The 26,488-nt window shown below is 40.1% G+C and overlaps 1 protein-coding gene across 1 annotated transcript; it reads left to right on the forward strand.

Annotated features, from left to right (window-relative positions):
- Positions 1 to 8,290: 8,290 nt before the first annotated feature.
- On the forward strand, positions 8,291 to 19,855 carry LOC131223472 (nucleolar protein 12). The gene is made up of 6 exons (XM_058218900.1): positions 8,291 to 9,067; positions 9,216 to 9,274; positions 9,901 to 9,970; positions 10,114 to 10,239; positions 10,365 to 10,493; positions 19,067 to 19,855. The coding sequence occupies exons 1-6, from the start codon at positions 8,375 to 8,377 to the stop codon at positions 19,553 to 19,555; spliced, it is 1,566 nt and encodes a 521-aa protein (XP_058074883.1). The 5' UTR covers positions 8,291 to 8,374; the 3' UTR covers positions 19,556 to 19,855.
- Positions 19,856 to 26,488: the final 6,633 nt, after the last annotated feature.

Raw genomic sequence — 26,488 nt, forward strand, 5'->3', positions numbered from 1 at the left:
GTATTCTTAGGCCAGGTAAACGACGCAACCTTCTACCAGATAGCGACGATGATCGTCTATTGATTCTTTCCTGTGTTTACTGTCCAAACCTCTAGATAGTTGTTCATTGCTCCATGACAGTTTTGGTGGTAAAGCTCCAATCTTAGCGGACATCGGGCGCCTGCACATCCTCTGTTTCCCTAATATCTGAGTTTTAAAAACAGGAAAAAATGGTACTGTGATCTGGCCGTGATGCTTCCCTTCATCTTCTTCCAGATCGCACGAGGTGCTTGATGTCCGTTTGTTCGGTAGCTTGCATGTCACTGCATGTCTTCTGCCGTCTAACATATTACCATTTCCATGATCCCATTTACGTTGCATGTTGTTGGAATGTCATGGTTTCCCTTTGTCGACTTCGTCACCCGATTGTCATGTTTATTGCAATCTCCGAGGCTTAATCCATCTGCCTTCTGCTACTGACATCTTCTCCAATATCCCACTCAGGTAATTAATCTGTTACTCTGTCAACAGGTTTATCCCACGCTGTCTGCGACTGATATCCACCCCCCACCATCAGTTGCGGCAACGCCAGAAGAGGTAAGTCACGTAGCTTTGTTGAATGTCTGGAGACAGTGACTAAGTTAGTAGTGTGTTTATGAAATAGAAGCTGATGTCCTGTTCTGGCTTGTTTCGGACACTTGTGGCCCACATGTTTGACATTGATCCTGTAAAAGAATCAATGGTGGGCCAACGTATAGGTGCCGATAGCCGAACAGGCTTTATGTTCTCCTTTCTCTACTTTCAAGTTGAATGTGCTGATTGCAAGCCTCTTTCCTTGATACATTCCTAGTCCAATAGGGCCATGGGATACTCGCTCGACTATGTGTGTAGATATTGTAGTTATATCATCTCTGTCATGGTTAACTGAACATGCTGTGTAGCTATTTCATCTGTGTGTATCTATCATTTGGCATTCCTACGATGCCATGGTTAACTGAACATGCTGAGACTGATTGAAGTCTAAAGATGTCAGTGTAGTTGATGCTTCTGAACATGTTGAGAAAGGTATCAACCATGTTGAGAAAGCTATCAACCATGTTCAGTTATTTGTTCTACAACAATCTGAACATGGTTAACTATCATTTGTTATATTAGCGTTCTCATTATTACCTTAACAAGCTAAGACTGATTTCAGTAGTGTGTAGCTCTTATTTGTTATTCTAACAAAGCCATGTTGAGACTGAACATGTTGTGAATGATTTCACATGTCTGTGTATCTATGATTTCTTTCATCATAACATGCTCAGGTTAAGTGACCATTCTGGGAGTGATTTCACATGTCTGTGTAGATAATTAATCTCATATGAAATCTCATGCTCTGCTTATCTGAACATGGATGAGAGTGATGTCAGTTGTGTGTGTTGGGGTGATTTTATACATCTTCTCATGCTCAGGTTAACGAAACATTCTAAGACAGGTAACAGCCATAACAGATATTTGGTAGACTATCTCGACATGCTTACCTATCACTTCTTGAATTATCATTGTCATTGTTAATGAACAAATACAGACAGATCAACCATGATTGATATTTGTTCTACTATCTGGACATAGTTACCTATTACTTCCTGCATTATCATTGTCATTGTTAAATGAACAAATACAGATAGTTATCAACCATGACTGATATTTGTTCTACTATCTGGACATGGTTACCTATTACTTCCTGCACTATCATTGTCATTTTTATCTGAACATGTCGAGACTGATTTCAGATGTCTATGTAGCTATTTAATCTCTTATCTGATCCTGCATACTTAACTGACCATTCTGGAAGTGATTTCACATGTCTGTGTAGCTAATTAATCTCTTATATTATCTCATGCTCTGGTTAACTGAACATGGATGAGTCTGATTTTAGCTGTGTGTGCTGGGGTGATTTCTTACATCCTCTCATGCTCAGGTTATAAGAAACTTTCTGAGACAGGTAACAGCCATGACAGATATTTGGTGGACTATCTCGACATGCTTACCTATCAATTCTTGAATTATCATTGTCATGGTTATATGAACAAATACAGACAGTTATCAACCATGGCTGATATTTATTTTACTATTTAGACATGGTTACCTATTGCTTCCTGCATTATCATTGACATGGTTAACTGAACATGTTAAGACTGATTTCACATGTCTGTGTAGCTATTTAATCTCTTATCTGATCCTGCTATACTTAACTGTCTATGTTTGTACTGATTTCACATGTCTGTGTAGCTAATTAATCTCTTACATTATCTCATGATCTGGTTAACTGAACATGGATGAGACTGATTTCAGCTATGTGTGTTGGGGTGATTTCTTACATCCTCTCATGCTCAGGTTAACTGAACTTTCTGAGACAGGTAACAGCCATGACAGATAGTTGTTATACTATCTAAACATGGTTACCTATCATTTTTTGTAATACATTGCCCTTGGTTACCTGAACATGCTGAGATATCTATCTACCATGTTGAGTCTGATTGCACACAGTTCAAATGCACCTCATGTAGAACCTAACCCTGAATGGTCTGATGAACAGTCCCTCGATGGATAGCTTAGAAATACGCATAATTTTTCGTAGAACCTGAAGCACTAATATAATAACCTCATTTAAGAAGCTATAGGATAGAAAAGTTAGACTGAACCTTTCAATATTCCATAGATCAGATTTAGATAGTTGGTGTTGAATATTGATATGTTTGATGCTGCTGAATCAGTCGAACAGTCGGCATGTTTTCCAATAAAACCGAACAAAACATGGATAAACATGGATGGACGGATGAAGAAATGACTGCCTTCGTAGCTACACTTGCTGCATCAACTACAACAATTGTTGTCGGAGAATATTGTGATAATATTTTATTCAAATCACCCTCCAGATTTGGAGACTTTGAAAGAAGGAAGCTAATAAACGGGATTATTAGAGCGGGTGATAATGAGTGTGTAGCACAACTCTGCATGAACAAAGCTAAAATTTTCAACCTATGCTCGTTTTTTAGGGATAGAAATTTACTTCCCAACGGGAAACATGTATCTATGGAGGAACAACTTGTCATGTTCCTTCACACGGTAGGATATAATGTTAGAAACCGTGTTATCGGGCATCGGTTTATAAGATCTATACAAACGGTGAGCCACTATTTTAGTAAGGCGGTGGATGCTATTGTCGGATTGTATCCGAAGTTCGTGAAACTGCCTGGTGCGGATACACCAGTTGAGATCCTAGTCAATCCTAACTGGAGTGATTACTTTCAGGTATGGTAAAATCAGATTGTACAATATTACGCAGTATCATTTATTTGTTTTCCTGATTATTCACGGTGCAAATAGGACTGCATTGGTGTAATTGATGAGACTCATATACCCGCTTACGTACCCGCATTGGAAAATGCAACTTATCGTAACAAGAAAGGGGTACTTTCTCAGAACGTGCTGGGTGCATGTACATTTGACATGAAGTTCGTATATGTGCTCGCCGGATGGGAGGGATCAGCTTCTGACGCACGCATCTTACAGAGTGTTTTGACACATTCCATCGATCGGTTAACTTTGTCTGCGGGTACTAAGTTTATAACTGTTTGATAACCAATTGATAATATGATTTTTCGTCCAATTAGATTGATAATTCATCGCAATTAATTGTAGGTAAGTATTACGTAGTTGATGCTGGTTACGCTCATTCACCGGGATTCATGGCTCCCTTGGTGTACGGTACTACCTTAATGAGTACCGCACGGGCCGCAATCCTTCCAACAAGAATGAACTATTCAACTATCGGCATGCTCAACTAAGAAACGTTATAGAGAGAATTTTTGGGGTATTAAAAGCTCGCTTTCCAATTCTCAAATCAGCTCCACCATACAACCTTCTAACATAGGTGAAGATAGTCATCGCATGTTGTGTTTTACACAACTTTATCCGTATATCTGGAGGAGATAGTTTGGTAGAAGATGAAATCACATCTACATATGTTGCTGAGTGTATAGATTTGTCTCCATGCGATATCAACGTGACACAACAACAGAAGGACGCATGGACGACATATCGAGGCAACATTGCTACTAGGATGTGGAATGAATCTCTTCCTGTGAGTCGTATGGTTTGAAATTTGAGTTGTAATTTCACTTTTTGCAATAGATAATATCATCACATGACTGTACTGTCTTACCTATATGGCCTGTGGTAAAAGATCCCTATATACTTTTAGATGATTGTAATGATGAATATCCCCATTTCTATAGACTATGCTATTTGTTTTTGCGTATGTATATTTCAGTTATTGTAAATTAATGCATCCTCTTGTCCTTGATACTTTGGTTGTACTTGTCAGACAAAATGTGCTCATTGTGATATTTTTAGATTATCGAAGTATATAGTGATGACGATATAGATTCAAATATTGGTGACAACATGACTACACCAACGAAACAGTTTGGGCAAGGTCGGTGTGACACACCCAGAAGGACACCATGCAAATACAAATAGAAATCACTTGATGAGCACGTTATATCTGGTGGTGTTATGCGGTGGACAGACCAAATGGATGACTGTCTCATCGATACATTGATGGACGTGGTTGCTAACGGCCGCAAGAGTGCAAACGGATTTAAAAAAGAAACATATAAAAAGGTTGTGGAAAGTGTCAGGATGGCACTAAGGATATCAGTTGTGGAGAAGCATGCTGGTAATCGCCTGCGAACACTAAAGAGGTTGTATTTTGAGGTTTGGGACACCCTGAACGCGAGTGAGTTCGGATGGGATGACGACAAGAAGTTAGTTATTACGCCAGATGACGTATGGGATGATTACATACGGGTGAGATGTTATTTTTTCAGATGTCATTTAGATTATCCAAATCTGCTCCATTAAGGTTTACTAATCAATATATCTCTGTCTTTGTGAATAGTCACATCCTTATGCCCAACATGTCCGTGGGAAACCGGTAAGAAGGTATGATGACTTGATGTTCTTATTTGGAAGTGACCGAGCTACTGGACTTCGTGCTTCGACTGGAAATATGCATACACAAAGGGGTATGAGAAAGTCTCGTGATGACGATGTTACACCGACTGCATCGGTTGATCTTAATGACGAAACACTTGTTCTGTCAAGTGACGATGTGGGATATAGTGGACACAACATCCAATGGTCATTTCAAAGTCATGACGATGTGCATATTGCAAACAGAAGTCCGATTAACAATGGCAACAACTCCGCCAACATGGGCAGCACAACCAGTTCTAGGAAGCGAGCCAGATTGGAATGCCCTTGCGACGTAATTGGCAAAGGGATGAGTGAGGTGGCAGATGCTGTCAAGTCCCTAGCACTAACCATACACAAAGGAAAAGACGTCATACGTATGGAGCAAATTGTACCTACACTCGAGCAGATTGATGGCCTCACAAGTAACGAGGTCTTACGCGCAACGAGGATCCTGTCCAACGATGAACAACAATCTGCGTCGTTCCTTTCGCTTCCTGAGTCCATGAGGCTCGACTTTGTGTTGATGATACTTGCACCAGATCAGTCTTCGGACTGATCTTTTCTGTCTGATCTTTTATCCACTAATCTTCTCTTTTGGGATATTATCTTCATATGGTTGCTCTGTCAATAGGTTTTTTGGACATTATTTTGGGTTTTGTGATTGGGCTAGTGAAGTGTACTAGCTGTTGAAATGCTGGAAGGACTTTTTTTTTTACTGCTATACTGTTTTACTGCAAGCTGTTGGCTGAGAAGCAGCTGGATGACTGTAAATTTTTGGATGATAACTACTATGTTTATGGATTCGGGCCTGTACATAATGCTTATTCCTCACTGACTAAAACACTCGTATTACCTGCTGATAACTTTTTCAGGTTACACAAGCTAGTTGTGTTCACTAGGTGGATGAATGTGAGCTAATTTGGATGATCTTTTTTTTGTGTTATTTTTCATAGATCGTGATCTGTATTTAATGATATATCCATCGGTGCTTGTTAACCTGAATTATCTGTTTAAATCTGCTGTTATTTTCATTTTCAATTATGATTATCCTGTTCATATTTGCAACATGTATAGTGTACATACACAGATTTAACAGTTTCACTCATCGCTTCAGGTATGAGTTGGTAATCGTTATAGTTGCATTAATTTCAGGTGTTTATATATATATTCTTCCACCTAATATGTTCTATTATTTGTGGACATAGCTTGACGTTGATGATAATATTTCGTTATCTTCAGATGGGTAAAAAGATGTACGTTGTTTTCAAAGGTCGCCAGCCCGGAATCTATAGCACGTGGGAGGAGTGTCGTCAACAGGTTGACGGATATTCTTCAGCGATCTTCTGTGGCTACAAATCGGCGTCTGAGACATTTACTCAATGGACAGCTTTCTGCAATGTGTCAGCTCAACAGAATACAGGAGTGGGCGAGGTGGCACTGGATTATGAGAACATGGTCTCGACGCGGGGACCGCGTTGCTCTGCTGGTTGCAGCAACGATCCTATAGGGAGCTCTAGATTAGCATCATATGACTGTCGGAATAGTGCTGGGCCTGGGACGAGGGAGATGACTTTGAAGAAATGCCGCATGGACTGGAGGCATTGATAGGAATAATAATCAGTTGCTTGATTATTATCCTCGCCATTCATCTTTTTCCGTGCCTGTACTAGGTTGATTTTGTATTGTTTTGATAAACGTTTGGGGATATGTTTTTGGACAATGATTTACAACTCTTTTGTAGTGTCATGAACTATACGTAAACGCATAGTTAATGTTTAAATTCTGGACTTGTCATTTGCATGGTTAGCACTCATATATCTGAATCCATGTTTGTCTGTTTACATGGTAGACTATAAACGTCACTGACATCTCCTGGACATCATAGTGTACTATATCTATGGAAGGCCCATTTACATCACAGGTCGACCGTTCTGTTTTTCTTGCTATATTAACGAGAACAGGTAAGCTCCAATGTTGGTGCTTTTCTTCCACTGCTTGTGGCCATATAGTTTCTGTTGTTCATATGTCGACACGGATCCATGCGTCCGTTTACAACAGGTCCACCACATAGAGATGGAATAGCATTTTGGTGCATTTCAATTTGTGCTATAAATCAGACAACATAAAGAAATATCATTATTGGCTATATCCTAAATTGACGCCTGGTGCAATGGCATCTGGACCAAACAATGTGCCTGGAAGAATTCCCTGTAAGATTATCCCACGTTCATACCTACACAGAAGACCCCCACTGATGACAAAAAACATCATCCCAAGAGGTTGGTACGAGTGTATCAACGGAATGAAGGATAACAGTGGAGCCAAATTGGGTCCCACTGGACATGAACCGGAGTACACTGATCAGCCATCGTTGGCGCACGTTGTTGAATACGTTATATATTCATCGCAACTATTGAAAAACAAACACCTGATTGCAGTTGTTGTATAGCTGATATGGTGGACACCAAAAGATAAAAAACTGATTGAATTGACTACTACAGTGTATGCCCAAACATGCGATTACTGGATTGTCCGCTAATTCACCCTCAACGTAAATTAAAAAAAAAACCAAGCAAGATAAAGCAGAATACTGGGATTATGTCAATCATTGATAATGCATGTACAAGAGTAATTATGATGTCTTTACGGCTAACTACCGTGGTAATTGGAAAACCAAACAAGCCTAAAAATCTTTTGGGGCTTTCTGTGTTTTGGATGAAGCTGATATATATATATATATATATATATATATATATATATATATATATATATATATATATATATATATATATATATATTTCCATCCATCAGTCAGTGTATGACCTACTTAACACATTGGATGTCAAATAAACAGTACAGTGGGCCGTAGGATGATTTCCATGGTGGATATCCAATCGCTATTGTTTTCGTCTGGTGTAGTCCACCCGAGATATATCTCCCTTAATTTTTGTGTCAGGCCCTAAAATGATCTTTAAAAATGGATGAGTGGAATGGATGAAACACATAGATATGATGGGTCCCACATATCACCGACCACCAGACACGGGGCTGGTGGCAGGCCGTCCCTCTGTCCAAGTGATTCAATCCCTTGCAATTCATGCCCGTCCAAACGCACTATGCAAATGAAATCCAATCCCGTCCGCCCGTCCAAACATGGCAGTAGATGGGCCGATGGATATAGCAATCCAGTGGGATTGCATGTATTTGACAGTGGATTACATGCAATCCACCCTGATACAATCCACTCCCACCTAATCCCCCGCGTCCAAACAGGCCCTTAGGGTTTGTCATATTTGAACGTTCCTCTCCTCTCCTCGTCCCTTCTATAACCTTGCTAAATTCAAAAACTCTCCAACGAAAGAAAAAAAAAATGGGAAAGAAATCGAAAGAAGGAGAGAAGGAATCATCGGACGCCTTCAAAACCCTCTTCGGTGATTCCAATCCCTACCGTCGAAAACCCCAATCCGATCAAGATCAACAGCCAAAACAGAAGGAACCGCATCAAGACCCGTCAGGGTTAGGGTTAGGGTTTGGAACTTCTGGTGGAGAAGGAGAAGAAGACAATCCTGCTGCTGATTCTCCAAGAAAAGAAATCGAAATCGCGGAGACGAAGAAGAAGAGAAAGAGGGAGAGAGAAAGAAACCCTTTTCTGGAAGCGGACGTTAGAGATTCGGCGATCCGCCAGAAGCGGAAGAAACGGACCGAAGATGATGATCAATCAACAGAGCTGATCGACGGCAAAGGGAACGAGGCTCGAAAGAAGAAGAGGAAGAGGGACGAGATCGAGGAGGAATATGAGATGAAGATGTACGGTGGGCCGGAGAAGATCGAGGGCGGGGATGCGGAGCCTGGTCGGATAGTTGTTGGTGAGAAGAGGAAGGCGGGGTTTGATACAAAGGAAATGGTCGTTTCAAAGGAGGCTTATGACGATGAGAGTAAGCTTCAGAGGACTGTTTTCGTCGGGAACTTGCCATTGAAGGTGAAGAAGAAAGTTCTGTTGAGAGATTTCGGACAGTTCGGAGAGGTTGAATCGGTTAGGATCCGGTCAGTGCCAATCGTGGACGTGAGTATCAATGCTATTGATCTTTTCCAAATCTTGTTAATTTTTTTTTTTCCTGTTAATCTGAAAATGCCTTGCTTTTTTCTTTTTTTTTTTTTAATTTTTAATTTTTAATTCTCCTTTACCCCCTTCTTTTGATTCCATTTATCAGAGTAAAATACCGAGAAAGGGTGCTATAATCAAGGGAAAATTCAATGATTCTGCTGATAGGTATGAGTTTTTTTTTTTTTTTTTTTTTAAATGCTCAATGTGGATACAATTTATGTATAGGGATTTGATCAAGTGCTTCCTTGAGAATTGTGTGCCTCCACATTGTTTTTCATACATCACCTGGCCTAATTGGGTGACATCCAGGGACCCAGGCATGTCCTTAAACCGCTAGCTGGGGGAATTTGTGAAGTACTTCCCTAGCTGCCTTAAATGGCTCGCTAAGTGGATGGTCAAGGCAAATGAAATCTTGTACCTTGGGCAAGCCACTTAGTGGTGAGGTGTAAGCGAAGCTTAACCTCCCAGTGCCTAACCTCAGGATTTGGGGGGGGGGGGGGGGGGGTGTTGTGGTTTAGATGACATAGTCTCTGTTTCCCGTGAACCTGAGGTTAGCCACCTGATCCAATATTGTAAATTTGAGGTCATGAAGACTTAAGTCTAAGGCTCAACTTTACTAAATGGTTTGACTTGGAGGTCCAAGCTGCGGTTTTATCACATATGCTTTGTATAACTTCTAGGTCTCTTTTGCATCTCCTTCGAGTTGCAAATTTAGTCACGATTACTTCCATTAGGTACTCTTGATATTTTACGCATTCCATATTTATATTGGTTTGCCATTACTCTTTCAGTGTCCATGCTTACATTGTGTTCAAGGATGAGCAATCGGCACAGGCTGCTTTGTCACATAATATGGCAAAGGTATGTTGCTGGTTCGGAACAATGCCTAATAATTTGGTGATACCCTATGTCAATCTTCTTATATTTTTTTGCTCAGATTTGGATATTGGACCATTTTCTCTTGCAAAATATTCTTACTTGTTTCATTGTTCATGCCTTTGTAGCTTGGAGAGAATCACATTCGTGTTGATAGGGCATGCCCTCCTCGTAAGAAATTGAAAGGAGAAAATGCTCTACTTTATGATAATAAAAGGACTCTTTTTGTGGGTAACCTCCCATTTGATGTGAAGGTTAGTTGGTCTTGCTTAATTTTTATCTATGAACTTTTATTCAGATAGTAGAAGATTAGATATCATTTTCTGATTGGATATCACTGTGATGATTGTTTCAACTTTCTTTTTTGTTGGATGTGCAGGATGAGGAACTGTATCAGTTGTTTTGTGGGGTTAACCATATGGAATCCAGCATAGAAGCCATACGTGTTATCAGAGATCCCCATTCAAGCGTGGGGAAGGGTATTGCCTATGTCATGTTTAAAACGCGGGTAAGATATATTCTGCTCTCTTTGATATTCTATAATTCATTGTATTTCCATCTATTTCCATTCTGCATGGTTTGGATATCAGGGTATTGACTTCATTGTAGTTGGCTGGGAGTTTTGGGATTATTATTATTGAAAAGTAATGGAATTTATCAAGAAAGTGAAAAGGCTAGCAACGACAAAGAAAACAGAAACAAAAATACACACTACCATTCAAGGCATCCATACCCTGATACGTAATTTAGCCCAACTAATAGCCCCTAAAAGAAAGCCATTTCTATTACGGAAACAACGGTTATTCCTCTTGCCCCATTGAATCCAAAGAGTGACAAACAGAACGACCCTCCACCTAGATCTACCTTTCTTCCTGGCATTGCTAATGTGCCAAGAACGCAACAGCCCCTCAATAGAGCTTGGCATCACAAACTTAAGGAAACTAAAATACTGGACCAGACACCCCTAGCCAAGGGGCAATGGATGAACAAGTAGTTTATTGATTCCACATCTTAAAGTAGATGAGACATGTTCGTAAGCACAATAGCCCTTTTACAAAGGTTGTTAATCTAAAGGACCCTATTTCTACCAACAAGCCAGGCAAAAGCCAATACCTTAAGAGGGGTAACATAGGACCAGTTCGGACTAGTGTCGCAACAACTAATACTTCGAGCTGAGTAGGATATCGGCGGATATAGGGGCCTCCTGTCTAGTTCTCATCCCAAAGCTGGAAGCGGTGGAACAAGTAGTGTTCTGTAACGGTAACAGTGGCCGTAACGGCCACCACCGTTGCCTTTACGATGCGGGTCGTAAGTCGTAACGGCCTTTACGGTCCCTTTTTTTATTGAAAAAGAAAAAATCCTGAAAAACCTGTATTTGCCCTGTAATGTTGATTAAAAAGTATGGAAAACCTGTATCTACCTCATAACAGACAATTACGGGGTTGTTATAGCCTTTATAGGAGAAGTAATGTGCCGTTAATGGTAATTACAGGTCATTTTTTTCCATAACGGCTTTTATGGCCGTTACGACCCCGTAATAGGTAACGGTTGCCACCATTACCTTTATGTAATGGCCTTTACAACACACCATGGGAACAACTGAAATATTTTTGTCCCATAAGTTTACTTGGGGGACCCTATAAGATTCTCTATAAGATTTTAGCGTTGCGGTTCAGAGAGGTCCTTTCCAAGATCATTGCTGATAACCAAGGGGCTTTTATTTTAGGAAGGCAGATACTTGAGGGTGCCTTAATAGCGCACAAATGCATAGATTCCCGCCACAGACAAAAGATTAGCCTAGTGGTTTGTAAACTGGACTTGGAAAAGGCGTATGATCATGTTAATTGGAAATTCCTGGAGTATATGCTAGATCGGGTATGATCATGTTAATTGGAAATTCTTGGAGTATATGCTAGATCGAGTAGGGTGTGGCCTTAAGTGGAGGGGATGGATGAAAGCATGTGTGCAGTCCGCTCTCAATATTGGTTAATGGGGTGCCTTAGGGTTTCTTCAGGGCTTCAAGAGGTCAAAGGCAAGGAGATCCCCTCCCCCTCAATCTCTTTGTTGTCATTGGGGAAGCGCTAAGCAAAATGCTACATGGGGGGGGGGGGGAGGAGGAATAGGCTCATAAAAGGTTTCAAAGTGGCAGAAAATGGTATTCAAGTTGGTCATCTTCAATACGCGGATGACACTCTCTGCTCTTCTGTGATGCGGATCCTAGTTTTATGGACAATTTGTGCAAAATGTTGGTTTGTTTTGAAGCTATTTCCGGGCTCAAGATTAACGTGTCTAAAAGCGAGCTGCTAGGTATTCATGTTCCCTGATGAAGAGTTATTGCAGCTTGCGGAAGTTTTTGGTTGTAAAATAGGTTCCTTCCCCTCCTACCTAGGGCTCCATCTTTGCATAGGGAAACCAACGAAACATCTATGGGATAAGGTCATCGAAAGAATTGAGAGGAAGCTTTGTAGGTGGAAATGTCAGTACGTGTCTTACTCCTACGGGGGTAGATCGTTGCTCATTAAGATAGTGTTCTCCAATTTGACGGTTTATTTCCTTTCCCTTTTTAAATGCCCCAAGTCAGTGTTGGATAGAATTGATAAAATATGGAGAGATTTCTTCTGGAAAGGTGATAGGGAAGGGCATAAGTTCCACCATATAAAATGGGAGACGTCTGTCAGCTAGTTTCAATAGGGGTTGTGGGGATTAAGAATTTGGGTCTTACTAATGTCGCTTTATTGGGAAAATGGCATTGGAAAATGGGATCCTTCTTGGGCGGGCTTTAGAAAGACATTATTATTAGCAAGTATGGCTTGTTGGAGGGAGGATGGTTGGTTGAGCCATCTTCGTTGCACCGTGCCTCGGCTATGTGGAAGGCAATTGTGGCGATTGAGCATCTTTTCCGTCGTGGTGTTGCATTTGATATGGTGAATGGAAAACGGATTCATTTCTGGATGGATGTTTGGTGTGGTAATACTCCGTTGTAGGATGTGTTTCCAAGGATAGCAGCTTTGGCCCTGGATTGCTATATTCTAGTTCATCATTGTTTTTCTATGTCCGGTAATGCAATTGTGTGGAGTCCTTTCCAAAGGAACATGATGGAGGATGAGATTGTGGAATTCGTTGCCCTTTTGGATCTTCTCAAGGATGTGTCCCCCTTGAGTGAAGCAAATGATTCTATGATTTGATCGGTTCATCCCTCAAGTAGATTCTCAATGCGATCTTTCTATACCCTCTTATCATTGGGTCCTCACAGTTCCGCCCCCTTCCTTTCCAGCATTGGTCCTATGGTGCTCCCCCGAATGGCAATGTTTCTGTGGTTGGTGGCTAGAAAGAAAGTGTTGACTATCGATAACCTTTAGTGGAGAGCTCTCATTCTCCCAAACGTTTGCCTCATCTGTATGGTGAGTGCAGATTCGATTGATCACTTATTTATTCATTTGCTACTTCATGTATAAGGTGTGGACCTACTTTCTTAATGCGGCTGACTTGCCCTAGGTGATGCCTCAGTGGGTCGAGGATCTAATGTGGGCTCGGCATGGTAAAGTTGGAAGTAAAACTGAGAAAGCAGTTGGGAGACTTCTAATGATGTTTATCTTCTGAGCCATTTGGAAAGAACAGAATGGGCGGTGCTTTAGGAATGAGGTAGCTTTGGTTCACGGGCTGGTTGTAATTATCAAGGGCTTTCTTTCCATATGGGCTCCATATGTAAAAGCAGTCAAGAATGCTATGCCCTTGACGTCAGTTTTTTAATATATTCTTTGTTATCTCTTTTAAAAAAAAAAATGTCATCTTTAAAATAAAAATAAAAATTTACTTACCGTAGGGGGTCATTTGGATGTGTGGAACTATTCACTTAAGAATTCATGTTCTATGGAACGCAAGCGTTTGTGGCATTTGGATGACCCATGCAACTCATTTAAGAACTCAAGTTCCACGAAATGGGATTAAAATAGAGAAGATGGGATCAGCCAGGGACCTTACGTGGAGCCTTCCAAGGCATTTGGATGCCCCATGAACTCATTTTTTAAGGACTCTAGTAATGTGGAAAGGCTTAAAATAGAAAGATGAGTTTGGTCATAAAAGGAAAATTTCTCTACCCATAAACTTTTTCTTGAAACTCAGTGTTCAAAGAACTTAGGTGGAGAGATTCCATGCATTGTGGTCATTTGGGTGCTTTGAACTCTTTAAGTTCCATGGATGCTGAGTTCTAGGAAAGATAGTTTTGTGGATAGAGAATTCTTTGCTTTTCGATGAAAGAATCATCTTCTCTATTTTAGGCCCTTTTTTTGTATGACTTGAATTCTTAAAGAGTTCGATGGGCCATCGGAATGCTAGAACACTCATGTTTTTGTGTGCTTTGGGTTCTTAAGTGAATAGTTCCACTAGTAGGTTTGAGTTTGCAATGAATCATCCGATATTGTTTTGATCACAACAAATTTTTATTTTTAGTTTTTGAAAGATAACAAAAACGAAAGGCTTGAATGTGAAAGTTCACAGTTTCTTTGCAGTAACATGTCTTTCCAATACAAAAAAGTAAACATAATAGATAATGAATGTAGGTAACTTTGGGTTCGTGTACTCACCAACCATACACAAAAAATTTGGGGCCCTGAATCATGAGTTTGAGCATGATGGTCTCATGGATGCATCTATTCTATGATGAACCTTGTCCAATATATTCGGCCTTGAGGATGACAGTTCACGAAGATTCTCAACTCCCATTCATGGAGGGGCTTCAACTTGAGAAATCCAAACCAGGAATAAAAAGAATGGGAGGAATGGGGAAACACCTCAAAAGCTTTCTTAAAGTGCTCCTTGGAGCCTTTACAGTGCCATGGTCTTAACATTAAATTCAAAACAGTTTAGTTATTGTGACATCTAGATCTCTTCCAACTGCGTGAGTGGCACATGGGAAGATGTTTAGCTTGACAGTGTCCCCTTTGCAGCCAGATTTCCCAGAATACAACGGATCCAGTGAACCATATTTCAGATAAGGAGTATGCAACCTATTCTGGCCAGAATTTATCGTGGAACATAGTCTTTAGAAGAAATTTGGCCTGAAGAAGTGGAAGACTTGAGAATCTGTTAAGCATGCTAAATGGGGCGCGCCTTTCGCCTTTTGACAGCACGAGAGATTATGGAAATGGGAGAACTTTGGGATGTTTTGGGTTAAGTCATTCTTCTGGCACTCTTTAAATGAAGCCAAGTCCTTATCTGCTGTCCACTTGTGGACATCTCCAGCTCCCCGTAGTGTTTCAGCATTTATGTGGCTGGCAATAGGGCAAACAATCCTGATGATTGATAAATTGCAAAAGCAAGGTATTGTTAGCCCAAACAGGTGTTATGTGCAAAGCAAATGAAGGTGACAGCATGCACTTGTTCCATTGCCCAACACGTAGAGATGGAATTTTTTTGGTCAAAGAATTCAAGATGTGTTCTGTCAGAAATGGATCTTTGGAATGGGACTTTATTAGCTGGTGTAGCGGTCAGCTTTCAGGCAGATACAAACTTTTGTGGAATATGATCCCTATTGCTGGCCACTGGCAGATATGGAAGGAGAGGAATCACATGATTTTTAGAGATTCCCAGATCCCCTCTGGAGGAATGACTGAGAAGATTAATGGATTGATCATTGACTGGGCAGCAATGTCGCATAGATTTCAGGGTGGCCAGCTTCTGTAACAGGGAATAGATGGCATTGTCTTGTGGGGTAGTGCTAGGATTCTTCCCTGATTAAACATTCGTTTACCGGGTGGTTCTAAGGCTGTCTCCACGAGCCTGTTTTTGGTTGCTGTTTTTATTTTCTCTTGTAGTTTGGTCCTTGGGTCTTTTTTCTAATGAAACTTCATTATTTGTTCCCCAAAGTAAAATAAAAATAAAAATACCTTCACGATGGTTGCAACTTCCAATGATTTTCAAGTGTTCGGTGCACATTATACATTGTTCCACTTTTTCTGCATACCTACAGTTTTAATTTGACTTCACCTGTCTGTGGTTGGTTCCACTTCCTACAGGAGACGCAGTGAAGTGATTTTCTGTCATTTATTGCCATTTCACTTGGACCCTCAGTCATCAATTCAGTCATCAATTACTCATTTGATCAGTTAATGGCTGCTGCCCTAGGCTTTCTGCAGCAAGGTATTCCATAATGGTAATGGTGGTTGTAATGGCCACTGCCATTACTGTTACATGCGGGCCGTAATGGATTTTTTTTTTTTTTTTTAATTTCTTGAAAAAAACCTATTTTGGCCCCATAACGGACCGTTATGGGTTTGTTATGGCTGTTACAGGACCATTATGGGGCCGTTGTGGGTCAATTTTTCTGCAACAGCGTCACAGGCATTACGACTCCATAATGCATAACAGTTACCACCATCAATGTTATGTAACAATTATTATGTAACTGTTTTGGAATACTTTATTCTGAAGTAGGAACTAAGAATCTCCGGCGCCGGATGGGTTTCCGCTTTCATTTTATCAGCAATTTTGGGATACTATCTGTCATGACATTCTTTGGTTCTTTCATGAATTTTATCTACGAGGCAAATTATCAAAGGGTTTGGGCGCCACTTTTATCTCCCTAATCCCCAAGGTTTCGGGTGCTGCGTCTTTCTCTGAATACAGACCAATCAGTCTGATCGGTGGCCCCTACAAAATCCTCTCTAAAGTGCTCTCGATGCGCCTATCCAGGGTCATTGATAATCTTATCTCGCCTAACCAATCGGCTTTCATCCAAGGTAGACAAATCACGGATGGTGCCCTTATTGCCAACGAGGTTCTCCACTTGTGCCACAGGTCAAAATCTCAAGGAATTTTCTGTAAACTGGATTTAGCTAAGGCCTATGATCATATTGATTGAGAGTTCCTTCTCTATATTTTAGGCCGAATGGGATTCGGGTTTAAATGGAGGCAATGGATTGCTGCCTGTGTTGGTTCTGCCCACTTCTCGATTATTCTGAATGGGTCCCCCAAAGGCTTTTTTAAAAGCTCGCGCGGTATCAGACAGGGTGATCCCCTCTCTCCCTTCTTGTTCCTTATCGTTGCGGAAGCTCTGCCTCTTATGCTGAAGACAAGACAGCAGAATAATATTCTGCATGGCATTCGGATGCCAGGTCTGTCTGACCCGCTCACCCACATTCAGTTTGCGAATGACACCCTCATATTCTTTAAGGTGTCGCAAGAAAAAATCGACAACCTCTTAACTACTCTTCGTTGCTTTGAAGCAGTTTTGGGTCTTCAGATTAATATGAAAAAGTCGAAGCTTCTTGGTATTAATACCCCTCTTCCCTTGATTCAAAAGTTCACCGATTCTTTGGGTTGCCGGGTTGACTTGTTCCCAACTGTTTTTGTTGGTCTTCCGCTTTCTGTAGGTGCCCCGCCGACGCAGATGTGGGAAAGGGTTATTTCTAAATTTTCCTGGCCTCTTGGAAATGCAGGTATCTTTCCTTGGGCGGCTGCCTAATGTTGATCAAATCTGCCCTGTCCAGCCTCCCCCTATATTTCATGACACTGTTCAGATGTCCCGGCTCGGTCCTCAAGTGTATGGAGAAAATTAGAAGAGACTTCCTTTGGTTTGGGAAGGAAAACCAGCATAAATTTCACTTGCTGGATTGGAAAGAGGTGTGCAAAGTTTTTAGGGGGGGGGGCGCTAATGTCAAGAATCTCCATCTCATGAATTCGGCTCTCTTGGGGAAATGGGTTTGGAGATTTGCAACTGCTAAGGATGCGCTATGGGCCACGATAATCACAGGGAAATATGGTGCTTCTCAGGGCGATCGGTGGCCGAGGAAGTCCTCGTACTATAAGGCTTCTCACATCTGGCGCGGCATCCTCAAGATCAGTCCTTCGGTCATTAATTCTGTTTCCTATGTGCTGGGAAATGGCTCGTCCATTCGTTTTTGGAAGGATATCTGGCTCAGGGATTCCCCTCTCAAAATTCTCTTTCCCCTGATATACCGAATCTCCCCTGACAAGGATGTTTTCATAAATAGCTGTTGCTCTGTCTTGTCAGGAATGTCGGTCTGGGATATCAGATGCGTTCTTAGTCTTTCTGAAAATGAAGCTATTGAGTATGTGACTCTCCTGGAGTATGTCCAGCACTCTGCCATCTATCCTGACATGTCCGATAGCATTACTTGGCCCCTTGAGAAATCTGGTGCTTTCTCTGTTAAATCTTTATATAGGAAGATTTATCCGCCAAACCAGGATCAATATGTTGCCACGTCGTGTATTTGGAAGGTTCAAGTTCCACCTAAAGTTATTTGTATCGGGTGGTTGGTGGGGCGCAATAGAATTCTAACCATCGATAACTTGGCCAAGAGAGGAATGCCGATCACCAATATTTGTATAAATTGTATGTGCCAGGCGGAGTCGGTAAATCACATGTTGGTTCACTGTCAGTTTATATCATCCATTATTGAAGACTTCTGCCATGCTTTTTCGGTCAGCTGGTGTTCTCCTCTCACAGCCACAGAGCTGATAGTTGCTTGGAATGGTCTTAAGTTAGGGAAGTTGAAGTCCTCTCTTTGGCGAATGGCCATTCTTGCCATCTGGTGGGCCGTGTGGGAAGAAAGGAACAACAGATGCTTCAACCATTCTTCTTCTAAGTGTGTTGGGTCTAGGGCTAAGTGTTTGTTAATTGAATGGGCTGCTAATGTTAATATTATGAAAGTAGTGGATTTTAGCTTTTTGGGCCCTTAGGTTCTTCTGCTACCTCAGCAGTCGGTCCTTAGGTCTTTGGTTTGTTTTTGCTATCTTTTTTTTTTCTCTCTTCTTTTTTATCTTCTTTTCGTTTAATGCATTTTCGTCTGTTGCCTTTTTTAAAAAAAAGTAGGAACTAAGAATAATCAAATGAACTTTATCTAGAAACGTTTGGATCAACTTGATTTTATTTTATTTTTTCTGTATATCATTCGTTTATTCTCTGTATTTAATCATGCCAACAATCTCCCAAGATTATGATACGTTGCTAAAGAGGGTCAAGTCGACTGTGTATCAGTAGTTTCTATTTTTGTGTGAGTTTAATTTTTATGAACAAAGACTTTCAGTCTATGAAGGAAAATCTAATTAGAGGATCTGCAGGAAGCTGCCAACACAATCGTTAAGAAAAAGAACTTCAAGCTCCGTGATCGTGATCTGAGGCTGTACCATGCCAAATCAGATTCCACACCATCAAAGAGGAAAAAACCAGAACCAGCATGGGCAGAGAATTCCCCAGGAAAGAGGTTGGCTGTGGATTCCCGCCAAAAGCCATCAAACACCACCAAATCCATGAAGGTAACGAAGGCTGCTGACCTCTCCTATCAAGGCTTGCGAGCCAGTAAATCCGGTGTCCAAAAGAAGGGAAACCTCCATCTAAGAACTGAAGAGCATGGGAAGATAGAATCCAAGGGGGGGAGACGATTGGAACCAAAGGCTCGCAAAACCAAACGGCCTGCGGTCGAAGCCAGGAAGGCAAAAGCATTGAAGGCTGGTGGTGGGGCTGTGAGACAGTTGGGTCAAAAACGGAAGCTGGAAAGCAGGACGCCTGAAAATTCCCATCGGGATAAGATAGCTAGAAAATTCAGGTAGTTTGACTCAGAGAGGTGTATCCTAACATTCGAAGCAAAAGCATTGAAGACTGGTGGTGGGGCTGTGAGATGGTTAAAAAGTGGAAGCTGGAAAGCAGGGGACGCCTGAAAATTCCCATCAGGATAAGAAAGCTAGAAAATTCAGGTAGTTTGGCTCAGGGAAGTGTCCTAACATCTGAGTTTTGATTGTAATTTGCAAGCTGAGGAAGAATGCTTATAGTTCAGTTATGTAGGAGTGTCATTCCCAGCCCTATTAATTTAACAAGAATGAGTGGTTCTTTAATTATTGAAACTTTGCCAACTTGCCAGTTATGTATTTATGTATTTGTTTTCGAGGTTTGCTAAATAACATTTGGACTTTAGCCGTTGGATTGGGTTTCTTTTCAGTGACCCAAACCATTATGATGGGCCTCACTGTGGATTGGGGATTATCTTGAAAAAAGAAAAGAAAAAATAAAATCAGATTGAAATATTTCAGAGCTTTGATTGTTCAAAGTTTCAAGGAGATAATTCATATTTGATGGAAAAGAGTCAAAAGATACAAGGTGTTGACATATTATAATCTAAGAATTCTTATTTTTTGGCTAGCCCCCATCCAGGGTGAGGCCATCATGTAAGTGCTCTAGATCATTGAGAGAGAACCTCAGATTCAAATCCTATAGTCCTGATATGGACAATATATACAATAGAACCACGTGAGGATGTATTGTAGCATGCCTTTTGCATCTTGGCCTCTTTATGTTGGTTTTCCACAACTGTTACATTAATTTGCATTGTACAGGTGCCTGATGCTCATAGCTCAAATGCGTTTTATCTCTGCCTAGTGTGATTTTAAGACTCGAGTCGACTCGGTTTGGTCTCTACCCGATCTGGTTAGATGCTAGGAGTCAACGTGCTGTTGATCCCAAGCCCGGGTAAAGTAGTGTCAGGCTTACAATGTGATCATTGAACTTCTTCCCAGCAGTATGTTAAAACCCTGCCCTGTAACTATGGGAAGGCTTTGATTTATGATGACATTTATAGCTCAATTGCGCTCCTCTCTTACCATATTTGGGCTTCACCTTGTAAAATTCCCTCTTTTTGTAAGGGTAATAAAGAGGATTGTCTCATGTGTTTTATTTTAGAGGGCAAGTCAACCGTCCCATGCCAATATATGGGTGGATCTGATCTACCGCTGGTGCCAGTATCTGGGTGGAGCTGATCTGTGCGACACCCTGCCTCATATCCTGCGAAGAGATGGTTCTATTAGGGATGTGTCGGACCTATATTATATCCCTTGAACCATTTCAACAAATCACCCCGGGGTTAAAGCTTCGAATTGACTTCAAATTTGAAATATAAACTGCGATAGAGAGGGAGAGTATATTCATATTTGGGTATATACACTGATTGACCACGTCGAAGCAATCCTGCAAATTCAACTTCGCATATGAAACAATGAACTGGGTTTAACCTAACCTGCATTCCATTTATTTTATACAGAAACCATAGAGAGGGACCCAACTTGTCATCCTCAATGGGCAGAGAGTTTTTTGAACGAGAGAGAGAGAGAGAGAGAGAGAGAGAGAGAGAGAGAGAGGGCCATTGTCACATGGTACATGTGTGTGGGCTAACCTTAGCTCAGGTCCAACCCATCTACTTAAATAGGTCATGTTTTTTACCCAAGCCTGTTGGACCTAATCCACAACTCTGGCTTTTAAGCAAGTTAGATGGTTTGCTAAGGTGAAAGCTGAACTCATTGTGAGTGGGGATTGATGACTCGTTTGAGTGGTACACCACTTATCCGAGTTGACTTGGACTCGGATGGATAATGGTACTAGCTCATACCATGAGTCACTCCTATTCATCCCCCCCACTCGGGCAAGTTGGGCTGATAACCCTCGACTCAAGCAAGCTTCAACTCACCTGGGATGCGAACAACTTAGGACGAGTCACTGAGTCGAGAACCCATGGTTGTTAGCCCCATATGGAACTGTATGTAGGAACATCAAAGAAATCTGCATCTAGCAGCAGTTCGGTAATATGCACCTTCATCTATTGTGGAATGCTACTTGCGAGGAAGATGATATGGTTGTTATTTTATTTATTTTTCTTTTTTTCTTTTTTTCCACAATGCAATTGAATTTACAAACTTTTCAAAAGCATGTATCATGTGATTAACCCTATAGATCCCCATTTGGATACTATCATGTTTCTAGAAAAAGACCGATTAACCCTATAGATCCCCGTTTAGATACTATCATGTTTCTAGAAAAAGACTAATTAACCATATAGATCCCCGTTTAGATACTATCATGTTTCTAGAAAAAGACCGATTAACCCTATAGATCCCCGTTTGGATACTATCATGTTTCTAGAAAAAGACTGATTAACCCTATAGATCCCCGTTTGGATACTATCATGTTTCTAAAAAAAGACCGATTAACCCTCCTCGTTTGGATACTATCATGTTTCTACAAAAAGACTGATTAAGACCGATTAACCATATAGATCCTCGTTTGGATACTATCACATTTCTAGAAAAAGACCAATTAACCCTATAGATCCCCGTTTGGATACTATCATGTTTCCAAAAAAAGACTGATTAACCCTATCGATCCCAGTTTGGATACTATCATGTTTCTAAAAAAAGACCGATTAACCCTATAGATCCCCATTTGGATATTATCATGTTTCTAGAAAAAAAGACTGATTACGACCAATTAACCATATAGATCCCCATTTGGATACTATCATGTTTCTAGAAAAAGACCGATTAACCCTATAGATCCCCGTTTGGATACTATCATGTTTCTAGAAAAAGACTGATTAACCCTATATATCCCTGTTTGGATACTATCATGTTTCTAGAAAAAAATACATTAGAGAACTGTTGGGAAAAAGTTACTTGATTCAAAACCGCGTGAAGATGTCGATGTCGATCTTCCAAATGAAAAAAAAGAAAAGAAAAAGAGTCTTTTTTATTTATCTTAGATAAAGAAGAAAAGGAGAACCAACACATTCCATGTGTGATGGAGGGAGGGATGGAGAAGCCCTCCCTCTCTCTCTCACTCTCACTTTTCTTTTCTTCTCTCTTACTAATCCTATAATCAATCGGACCAAAGCATATTCAGAGGCAATAATGTCAAATTATCACTACCTTTGTAATAAATATGCAAGGCCGACTCGATCAAACGAGAGATTTTATCGATTGAAATATTAGACGAGACAATCAGTCAATCGAAATTATGAGAGAGGAAATACTTATTATCCACAAAAGGCTAAGCATGCAAGCAAGAGAAATTGACTAATGTAAACGCTACCTTTTACCCAACTTCTTTTCAAAACGCTCCCAAACTTTACTTTCCCAAAGTAAACCATTCTATACGGACACACTATTTGTAGACGAAAATACCCTTGCATTCATGACCTATGGCTACGGATTATAACCGTAGCCATAGGTATTTAGCCATCGTGAAATGCAAGGGTATTTTCATCTGCAAATAGTGTGTCCGTACAAAATGGTTTACTTTGGGAAAGTAAAGTTTGGGAGCGTTTTGAAAAGATGTCGGGTAAAAGATGGCATCTACAGTGGTTAATTTCTCTACAGGCAATCACTCTGGGCCTGTCTAAAGGCAAATGATGATTAAACTTCAACCTATCCAACACGGAGTGTGGAAAAGGCCTAGTAATATGAAATTTCCGTCAATACTAGAAGGGATGATTTGTATTAGGCAGCAAAGAGAAGATAGTTGGACGATGTATGGGACGAATCTCAGATGTACCCACCAACCTGATTGAGCCTGACAAATAACCAAGGCAAAAGAAAAAGAACATATATCGGTGAATACATTTGAGCTTCATATGGGGTGTGACTTGGTCGATAACTAGAATGATAAAGAATGAATAAATACGGGGGATCGAACGAATACTTAAGCGATGAAGAGTTCTCAAATGATCTTCTAATTGAAGAATTACTTGCTAAAGTAAGAAGTCTAGAACCAGCTTCTTCTAAACCAAATAAAGGAATTAAGAATGAAGTTGTAAATGAACCGAATTTGGAGAAACCTGGAAGGCAATGTTCGAATTTAGTGATCAATTTGGCTCATTTCCACCAATCATATTGGATTATAATATGGTGCTGACATTATCATTAAGTTTAAAGGCTAAAGCATCCCAACCAAGCACGATGGAAGGAGATGTGGAAGACTTAGACTATCCAATAATCATAAAACATGGATCATTCGATTCTGAGGATGAAGCCAAAAAGGTGTCGACCGTGATGGTTGAACCATGGTCCCTTTCTAAAAAAAATAATTATTAAAAGGCCGACTCTCACAATGACCTAACATTTGAAGCCACTGTATATCTTCGTTCACTTGGAAGGGTGTTTGACCACTCGGGTTCTGGTTGATAATGGAGTTATTGTTAACATTGTCTCAAACAGGATGATAACTAAATTAGGAAAGATTCAAGATGACCTTATCCCTACCGAAGTCACAATGAGTAATTTCTCTGGAGGAGTAATGCAAACGCATGACATTTTACTGGTCGAATTAATAGTGGGAACTAAGAAGGTGTTAAGTGCTTTCTTTGTGGTCGACACTTCATCAAATTATAATGCTTTGTTTGGACGAGATTGAATTCATTTGTTCTCGTGCATTCCATTATCACAATATTAGTTTATGATTTTTTAGAATCAAGAAAGATTAGAATTGGTTTTGGCTGATAATAAATCGTTCTTAACCATGTCTAATACAAACGAGGATTATTTCTATGAAAATGAGATTGGATCGATACAGTTTACAAGATGAGATAAGAATGGTAAACAAGTTAGAATTGATGCCAGACTCAATCTTGATAATGTTGTACAAGATATTGTTACCATACTTCAATTGAATGAAGAGTTGTTAAAAACAATAATTCTCTTCCATGCGACTATAAGTTGTACAATTGAAGAAATCCCATAATAGGTCAATCCTCACTCAAGGCCGAATTCACAGCCAGAGTATGACATCTCGAGGAGAATTTGCAAGATCATGATAATGGATGTTTCGTTGACATGGCCGAGATAGCAGTGTTGACCGATCAGATAGTTGAAGATGGCATGGAAATGGAGGATTTAAAACCAACCCTAGAGAAATTAAAGGATTTTTAGGCTCGGGTAGTGTTGGACACAAACCAAGCTAGCTCGAAAGCTCGGCTTGGATTGGTTTGAATAGAAGTTCAAACCAAACCAAGCCTCAGAGTCACGTTTTAAAAAAATAAACCAAGCTCAAACCAGGGCAATACCGGCTCAGCTCTGCTTGATTCAACTCGTTTTGATTTGGCTTGATTCGGCTCATACATTGTATGCACACCGTTTCTTGTGGTGTGATCCACTTGAGCTTTGGATATGATTCAATTTTGGGATCATATCCTAAAATGATATGTAATAATGAATGGACCGCATGTATGATACATATACATGACAACGTGGATAAGGCGTAATTCATATACATGAATGCATATTGTTTCCTATGGTTTGTTTGAACTTGGCTCAGTTTGGCTTGGTTCAGTTCAAATATTTGGACTAAACTAAGCTCGTATAATCGAGACCAAACCAAGATCAAAAAGTAGGGATAAGCTTGAAGCTCGGTTCATGTAAAGCTCAAACAGGGGGTGTCACATAAATAAGTCAAACCAAAATTGGGTCAAACTCAGTTTTGCTCGGCTCGTGTACAACTCTAGGCTCAGATTCAAGATCTTCTAATAGAGGAAAATTTAGGGATGAAACGACATGTAAAGCCAATTTTTATCAGTGAATTATTGGATTCACAAATACATGCCAAACTCATTTACTTAAAGTGACGCAAAAAATAAAGGAAGAAATCTAGTGGCTTTTGAAAGCAGGTTTTATTAAACACATTAAATATACTGAATGAATTTCGAACCTAGTAATTGTTATTAAAAAGAACGGTAAGATCAAAGTGTGCATTGATTTTCAGAATTTAAATCGAGCCACACCAAAGGACAAGTACCCTATGTCTATGACCGATTAGCTGATCGATCAAGCTGCTAGACATCGAATGACATCCTTTATGAATGACTATTGCGAATATAAGCAAATAAACATTGCGGCAGAAGATGTCCCAAAGACAACAGTCAAACGTCTTAATCCTTTAGGTATGTTTTGCTAAGTTGTAATGTCATTCTGGCTTTAAAAATGTTAGAGCTACTTATCAAAGAGGTATGAATGCTATTTTTCATTATATGATCAACCGATTCATGGAAATCTATATTGATGATATAGTGGCTAAATCAGTCAATTTGACTGAACATCTTGATCACTTACGAAAGTCATTTGAAAGAATAATGATTCATAAATTGAAGATGAATCCTCTTAAATGTGCTTTCGAGATATTGGTCTGCAATTTTCTTGAATTTATGGTACATTAGAGAAGAATTGAAATCGATTAGCATAAGGTGCGAGCAACAATAGAAGCTCACCCGCCAAGAACTAAAATTGAGTTACAAAAATTTCTTGGCAATGTTAATTTTATGCAGTGATTTATTTCCAATTGTGCTAGAAAAAATAATATATTTTCTCATTTGTTGAAGCTTAAATAAGGAGATGAATTCATATGGGAGGCAAAGTATCAGTTGGCTTTCGATAGCATTAAAGATTATTTGTCCAGCACCAGTGTTAATGCCACCAATAAAGGGTCAATCGCTCAAGTTGTATATCGCAGCTTTTGTAGAATCGATTGAAGCTTTTTTAGCACAAGACGACGATGACCTAAAAGAGTGTGTGGTCTATTATCTTAGTCGAACATTATTAGATACTGAGAGATGATATTCTGTCATTGAAAAGTTATGTTTACCATTGTACTTCACAGATATAAAATTACAACATTATTTGTTGACTGAGATAATTAATGTAATTGTAGTAACTGATTTAATAAAGTATATGTTA

This window comes from Magnolia sinica, chromosome 13 (genome assembly GCF_029962835.1).
Source record: "Magnolia sinica isolate HGM2019 chromosome 13, MsV1, whole genome shotgun sequence".
In the NCBI taxonomy this organism is placed as follows: Eukaryota; Viridiplantae; Streptophyta; class Magnoliopsida; order Magnoliales; family Magnoliaceae; genus Magnolia; species Magnolia sinica.